At 32.9% G+C, this 8,783-nt stretch overlaps 1 protein-coding gene across 1 annotated transcript; it reads left to right on the forward strand.

The window, feature by feature from the left end:
• The first annotated feature begins 538 nt into the window (after window positions 1–538).
• LOC140961018 (uncharacterized) lies at window positions 539–1,906 on the forward strand. The gene is made up of 2 exons (XM_073419344.1): window positions 539–839; window positions 1,557–1,906. Exons 1-2 carry the CDS (start codon window positions 539–541, stop codon window positions 1,904–1,906), a joined length of 651 nt encoding a protein of 216 aa, XP_073275445.1.
• The last annotated feature ends 6,877 nt before the right edge of the window (window positions 1,907–8,783 follow it).

Raw genomic sequence — 8,783 nt, forward strand, 5'->3', positions numbered from 1 at the left:
TGTTATCAATCCCTACAGAAAACGAGAGGTTTGTTTTTTATACTGATGCATCATTACATGGTTTGGGATGTGTTTTGATGCATGATCGACTTGTTGTGGCATACGCCTCGAGACAGCTAAAACCACACGAAACAAGGTACCCTGTGCATGACTTGGAGTTGGCCGCCATTATCTTTGCCTTGAAGATATGGCGACACTATCTATATGGTACCTCGTTTACGATTTATACGGATCATAAGAGTTTGAAATTTTTGTTTACTCAGACAGAGTTGAATATGAGGCAGAGACGGTTGTTAGATTTGTTGAAAGATTATGATTGTGAGATTGAGCATCATCCTGGTCGAGCTAATCTTGCTGCTGATGCATTGAGTCGTAAAGTTAGCTGTGCTGCAGAGGATGTGGGTCGTTTATCAGCTATGATGATGTCTTGTTGTTTTTTTGGGATATGATTTTGATATTTCGACGACTCCTATCCAGGTATCTACCTTATTAGCTGCACCTGATATATATGGTTGCATTCGTGACGCACAGATGACAGATGAGAGTTCAGCGATGGAAGGAGCTGGTTTCTCGCAAACAAGATACTTGTTTTAGAGTGGTTGATGATGGTAGTTTGAGGATGAAGGATAGATGGGTAGTTCCTGATACACCTGAGTTACACCAGGGCCTGTTGCGGCGTGCACATTGTAGTCGTTATTCTATCCACCCTGGTGGCAAGAAGATGTATAAGGATCTACGCTCTCAATTTTGGTGGAAAGGATTGAAACGTGATATGATTGATTTTGTGCGTCGATGTCTTAATTGTCAACAGATCAAAGCTGAGAGGAGAAGGCCAGGAGGTGAATTGAGGAGTTTAGAAGTACCGACTTGGAAATGAGAGCACATATAGATGGATTTTGTGACTCATTTACCAAGAAGCACTGGAACTATTGATGCTATTTGGGTGATTGTTGATCGATTGACGAAAGTTGCACATTTTATACCCGATAGCATGAATAGTATGTATTTGACGATGGCACAGTTGAATATACGAGAGATCGTACGGTTGCATGGGATTCCAGTGTCTATTATATCTGATAGAGATCCTCGATTTACTTCTCATTTTTGGGAAGGATTGCAGACTGCGATGGGGACAGAGTTGAGATTGAGTACAGCTTATCATCCTCAGACAGATGGTCAGAATGAGCGTACTATTCAGACGCTGGAGGATATGTTGCGTGCTTATGTTATGGATTTTAAATCTGTTTGGCAGTCACTTATTCCATTGGTGGAGTTTGCGTATAACAATAGTTATCAGAGTAGTATTCAGATGGCTCCATTTGAGGCATTGTATGGGAGGCGTTGTAGATCTCCGTTATACTGGGATGATGTTGATCGAGTTGCGGTTACCGGTCCTGATATTATTCATGAGATGGAACAGAAAGTAAAGTTGATACAACAACGATTGAAAGCAGCGCAAGATAGACAGGCCGTCTATGCAAATAAAAGACGAAGACCCTTAGAGTTTCAGCAGGGCGATCGAGTATTTTTGAAAGTTTCTCCTTTTCGTCGTACAGTACGATTTGGTATGAAAGGAAAGTTGGCACCGAGATATGTGGGCCCATATGAGATATTGCAGCGGATAGGCACTTTAGCTTATCGATTGGCTCTACCTCCATCTTTATCTTGTATTCATGATGTGTTTCATGTGTCGATGTTGCGGAAGTATGAGCCAGACCCTTCACATGTGTTGGATATTTATGAGGTTCAGTTAGATCCTGATGTGTCTTATATTGAGAGACCAATTTGTATTTTGGAACGATCTGAACGGAAGCTTCGTAGTAAGCTTATACCGATGGTGAAGGTTCAGTGGGAGCATAGAGGTGTCGAAGAGGCCACTTGGGAGACAGAGCGGCATATGAGATAGCTCTACCCCTACTTATTCTGATGGTATGACGTATCTTTATTTATGCATGTTATTACTGTTGTTGATTAATTTTGGGGTCGAAATTCATTTAAGAGGGGTAGAAACGTAATGCCTGAAGTAAATATTACAAGTTGTTGATTTAGTAATGTGATATTACTAAATAATTAATGATTTTTAAAGAATGAAATATGACATATATTGGCCATATGAAGTCCAAATGATTTGAGATTTATATATAACGTAGAAAATTCAAAGATATAGAAGTTTCATGTTTTGAGTTTTGAAAAATTTGATCGTGTGATTGGTCCAAAGGGATGTACTGGTGTTAAAATATTATATATTATATATTATAATATAATATAATTAAATTTTTTTTAAAGCGGTGGAATTGAATTGAAATTCAATGCCACCACATAAACAGAGAGTGGGAGGCAACAGACGTGAAATAGAGGGAAGAAAAGAAATAATACAGTTTTGACTTTTCTTTTCGATCGTGCGACTTATCGGTTTATCCAATCGACGAACCGACTTCAGTTCTGGAATCGTTGACACGAGGTCTTCGATTTGAGGTATAAATTTTTTATTTTTGGTGATGTTTGAAATTCGTCGATTTTTTGAAAAAATCCGATAAATTGTTAAATCATACTGAAATTGAATATTGTTGAATAGTGTATGATTTTAACGAAGTAGAGAAGATTATTGTGTTGTTGCTTAGAATTATTCTCAATTTATTATAATTAGGGATTTTAATCGTTGAAGTGAGATTGAAGAGTTGTTTATTAGTTGTTATTACTTCTGATTGTATATTCGGAGTCTACGAAGTATAGGCTACATGTTGATATAAAGTTTTCGCAATTTGACGGATGTTGTAAAATAGCCTATTATTTGATGTTAAATTAATTAGGGTGTATTTGATGGTACAATTGTGAATTAAATACACCAAAATATTAAATTGATGAACGATAAGAATTTATAATCGAGTTTTATATTTTGTTGAATTAATTGTTGTTGGGCTATTTGATGTTATATATTGAGGCTGTTATGATTGTATTGATACGGTGATAATGAGCTGATAATTGTTGTTCAATTATTTAGATACAACACAAGCCTCGGGATCAAAGAAATAGCCAGATTATATATATACTCGATTATCAGGTACGTGTTGACGTACGAGCATATGTTGTTATTGTTTATTCTACTATTGCGTTGAACGATGATACATCACTGGTATTGGGTGATTTGATATTATATATGTTGTTGTTTATTATCGTTGATATTGTTGGCTGTTGTTTGTTGGGAGACGTCACATTGATGTTGTTCGTTCGACGATATTGTTGTCGCCGATGTTGGGGTGCGACGTATCGTCGATGTCATTCGTTCAATGATATTGCTGTCGCCGGAGTAGGGGTGCGACGTATCGTTGATGTTATTCGTTCGACGATATTGCTATCGCCGGTGTTGGGTGCAACGTATCGTCGATGTTGTTGTTGCAGTAGTATGGGAGTGATGACGTTGATATCGTTGGTGGTTTGATTGTCCAGAGACAGCAAAGGAAGTATTTCTGTTATCATTCCAGTTATATTTTATATTGTTGATAATATAACTGTTATGTATTACGATGATGATTGTTGTGTATGCTCATCCTTTGGGGGCTGTTTCTGTTGGACAGGTTACAGGACTCTGCTGTGAGACAGGATAATGGTGAAGGACTAGGTGTGTCTAGTCAAACAGTCCTGTAGTTTATAGTAGATAGAGACAGTATAATTTATTGTCTTATTTGAGTTGTATGTGTGTATTTATTATACTGTTTCTGCTACACTGACGTAGATAGTGTGGTAATTGCACTATTTTGTCGTATATGCATTATATTATTACGTCGTCGAAAAATTTTTTTATGCATATGTCGTCACATGTTGTATGATTACGTGGCGAGCTTTGGGGCGCAACACAATAATTGTATCAACTTGAAATTTGATGATTGATTGGGGAAGGTGGTGTGGGTCATTTTTTAGTGGGTGAATCTATGTTCATCGAGAGGTATATTCTAGATTTTTATTTTGTATAAGATGAACGATCAATCATCTTATTTCAAATCAAAAAAATAAATTTTAGGTTTATCAATAATTTTTTTATTTTACAATTAATGAGATGATCGACCGATTATCTTAACTCACCCTTTTTTAGCTATGTTGAAAAAGATCCGCTTATGAGACGTCCCGTGGATACCATATCCGCCCCTTTAAAAAGATGGAGGAATTCAGAGCACGGTGAGGTCAAGGATTCTAGGAGCCTTCTCCGGAAAATTAGCCGGAGTATTCCAATTACTAATCCCTGGCTTAAGAAATTCTATCAGTCTTCTTAGCTTGTTCTATGAGGTTATGTTAAGATGGAAGGATTTGAAGTTATGAAATTTAAATTTATTTGATTGTTTAGATGATATTATGTTCGACGTATTTGAAATTCAGTATTTCTTTAATTCATGTACATGCGATTATGATTATGATGAATTTGAAATATGTCCAAGATGAATTTCATTTGGAATCAAAATTCAAATCCGTACCCATATCAAATCATTATCTTCAAATTTAAATTCTTTTGTCCAAACATAACCTAACATCATACTGAAATAAGACCCATGTCGAGACAAAGAATGAAGAAGTCCATAATCTTGATTGACTTTTCTCTCGTTGATTTTCTGTTCTTAGTCTTCTAAAGTGCCATTTTCTTTAAAATACCAGAAAGCCCTAAATCTTTGTTACATTATGAATAGTTTATCATATATTATTTTTAGGTTAAAATTTTTTAGAAAGAATGTAAATATTTTATGCATTCATATATTTTTTTATGTATTGATGATTGATTGTTATCGACAGTTGTTTTTAAGTTTTATTTCATTAGAAAAAAATTTGAAGAAATTTAGACTTTTTCCCCATAATCTAAAGCATTAGAAAGTTGAGTAGGTCTCTTGTGAGACGGTCTCACGAATCTTTATCTGTGAGACGATTCAGCTCTATCGATATTCACAATAAAAAGTAATACTCTTAACATAAAAAGTAATAATTTTTCATGGATGACCCAAATAAGAGACATGTCTCACAAAATACGACCCGTGAGACCGTCTCACATAAGTTATTACCTAGAAAAGTTAATTAGAAAACCATTAATTAATATTTGATTTTTTCTTTATTAACTATTTTTTTTAATATGGTTTCACTCTGTGTGTGTGAATAGCTATATTTACATTAATTGATGATTATTATTTATTAAAAAAAAACCGATTTTCGTCACATTGATTTTTATCGCTCCGTTGCGTTATTAAAATTAGTGGATTATGACACACGTGATGATTGAATTCTGTTAAAAAAATAATGAAACAGTTTTTCTTAAAATAAATTTTAAAAATTTTTTAAATTCAAATGGGAAGAGAGAAAATAAAATATAAAGAAAATAGCTATTATAATATAGTAAAACTATGTATTTAGTTTGATAAGACTGAATGTATTTTGGGCAAATCCAAAATCACATCGTGGCTTCATATAACTAGTATATGATGCTTTTGTATTATATATAGTATAAGATATATAAGATTAATTTTATTTATTTTTATCCATATAACATTGGCATGATCCATAGGAGATCTTATTTCATCTTCGTACTTTTTGTAAGACGATCTTACAAATATTTATTCGTGAAACGAGTCAATTTTGTCCATATTTACAATAAAAATTAATAATTTTGGTATAAAAAGTAATATTTTTTCATGGTTGATCTAAATAGAAGATCTGTTTCACAAAATTGACACATTAAATCGTCTAACAAAAGATTTTTTTTTTTTTTTTTTTGTATACATAGATCATGACGTATTCTTTATTCACGACTCACTAGCATATAATTAAGATAAGCCTGTTTTGTGAACTAATTAAAATGTATCGGGATACGAGCTAAGTTATTAAAAGTGCTTTTAATTAATTTTTTTAAAAAATAATAATAAAAAATGATAGGAATTTTTTAAATTTTAAGCGTACGATTTATCAAGTTAAAAAATATATATCCCATTATATATATACTATATCATAACAATGACAAAAACTTGTGTGAAACGGTCTCACGGATCGTATTTTGTGAGACAGATCTCTTATTTGGGTCATCCATGAAAAAGTATTACTTTTTATGCTAAGAGTATTACTTTTTATTGTGAATATCTGTAGGGTTGACCCGTCTCAACGATTAAGATATGTGAGACGGTCTCACATCAGACCATTCCATAATAATAAATAAAAGTTATGGAGTAAACCACCTAATTTAATATCATTGTATAATTACAAAATGATCATATATGCCACCTATAATTTTAAAAATAGAAAAATATTATAAAGCTCCATAAATTTTAAATATAATAAAAATGTATCCTATTTTAATAATTATTTTAATGAATTTTAAACATGATTTAATTTTAAGATAATTTCTTAATTTTTTTAATATAAAATTTACTAGCATAAAATTATTATAAGTAATAAGGACGTAAAGATCATTATAAAGTGTTATTAAGCTGACACGTATTCTTAATCGAATTATAGATTATAAAAGAGCTTTAAATTACTATGGTTAGTATGGCGGCTAATTGTGTTTTAGAAATACCTATTGCATTAGAACTCGTGGATTGTGTGAGTCGAAAATGTCCGACTTATTAATTTATCCGATAAACTATTAAGATCAGTTCGTGGTTTATAGATAAACAAGTAGATGAGTAAATTGTAATTTTCGTTATGTTGTTTCCTTTGTTTTCTTGTACATTTCTTTCTTTCTTTATGTTTTCAAAATTGAATTTTAATCATATATCTTTTAATTTTTAAAATTTCTGTTATTTTTTTTTTTATCGAGAGTGTAAAATTGACAACACACAATGAGCATCACGATGGTGTCAAGCTGGTAGCTGATCAGCACCACTTTGGGAAAAAAAATACCAAAATTGTAAAAAATAATGTAAAAATATCAGACTAAAACTTAAATTACAAAAAGAAAAATATACGAATATAAAAATTGCAACATAAAATTTTATGATTTAAATTTCAAACCATTTGTTTTATTCCTATCATGTCATAAATTTAACATAAAGTGTTTTAACACATTTTGAACAACACATGAATTTGCAAAATTCATGTATGTTGTTAGAGCATATCTCAACCAAACTAACATGTACACACATATATAATGTATAATTAATTAGTACTGTATTTTTCACGCGTATTGTGGGTGAAATAATGGGTACAAAATAGCTATAAAAAAAAGGTACAATACAAAATTATATATTTTAGTTCTATTTTAATTTTATTAATATTTTATAATGTCAACTAAATAAAAAAAACTGTTACTAAAAACATATCTATACTGTATTATTAAGGTTGAAGGGGCCAAGTATATTAGAAAGAAATAAAATAAAATTATAAATGATAGTTTATATTAAATAATTTTGAAAATAATTATTAATATTTACTCTTTTAAAGTAGGAGATGAAGTTATAAATAATCAGGGTAGCTTAGGTAAAGCAACAAAAAAAAAAAAATTCACCGTCCACACCAAAAATTAGTTAATTTATAAGGGATATCTCCATTAATTAAAATAGTAATAGAATATACAACTTTAGTAAATTATCCAATTCATAAAAAATTTACGGTATTATTTACNTGCTAAGAGTATTATTTTTTATTGTGAATATCGGTAGGGTTGACCCGTCACACAGATAAAGATTCGTGAGACCGTCTCACAAGAGACCTACTCATATTATGATTATGAGTTGTGTCGGAAAGATTTCGTCGTCGCACTCCGGCAACCATCTAACGTCGCATTTCTTTCAAGTTGACAGTTCGATTTTATTGGTGTGGATCAATTTATATCGTAATAACTCAAAATATGAAAAAGGTCAGATATATTCTAGAGTATATGGGGGGCAACTTCAAAGTAAATGAATAGAGTGTAAGCTATAAGCTGTATTAAATTCACAAAGGACTGCGGATGCCCTTCGATTCGATACCATCAATATTCTATCCCACAATAACTACTGTATACTTTGCTAACCCCACTCTATATAGTCGGTAGCATGCTATTAGACCTATCTCGACTAATTAAAATATAGAATATATGTGATAATTTTATAAAAATTATAGTTGCTTAAATTTGTATGCACGTTGTCTTTTTTCTGAAAGTTATAACGGATGCGATGACATAAATAATGTATTTTAAACTACCTGGTGATACCTCCCGGAGAGACCCGGGTTGTCGTACTGGATGATCCCAGGTCATAGGTTAGGTCCTGACAAACTTTGGGCCGGTTTGATAATAGCCGAGAAAATGACTGCCCGATACATCATCTCCTCGGGTTACCAGAAGTCCGGGCTTCCAGACGAGTTCTCAGATGATGGTTTTCTACCCGGGTTACCTCGATAATAGCACCTCACTCGAGTGCACGAGTATGGGATACCTTATCTTGGTAATCACTTGTGTCAGAATCGCATGGATTTGACAATGCGAAATGGACAGTTTGTCGTGTCAGAAAAGCAGGGTATCGACAACCATCTTGCCATAATTAGTAAGTGTACACTGAAAACAATGTCATCATTGACTTTCTTTCTATAAATACCAGGTTTGTCACCACGCCGAACATCTTTCTGGCCCCCATTCACGTGATTATCTTCGTGTTTGCATGGGAGAAAAACCTTCAGTTTGGACGCATCTCGATGTGCTCTCATCCCTCATCATTTGCATAACCCGACCCGGTGAAATTGCCCACGCATCTTGTACCCATTTTTACCCGGTCACATCATTGACGCCGTATGTGGGAAAATTTTTTAAGGCGTAGATATGGCTCCCACCAGAAGAA

Source organism: Primulina huaijiensis, chromosome 16 (genome assembly GCF_012295235.1).
Source record: "Primulina huaijiensis isolate GDHJ02 chromosome 16, ASM1229523v2, whole genome shotgun sequence".
Classification (NCBI taxonomy): Eukaryota; Viridiplantae; Streptophyta; class Magnoliopsida; order Lamiales; family Gesneriaceae; genus Primulina; species Primulina huaijiensis.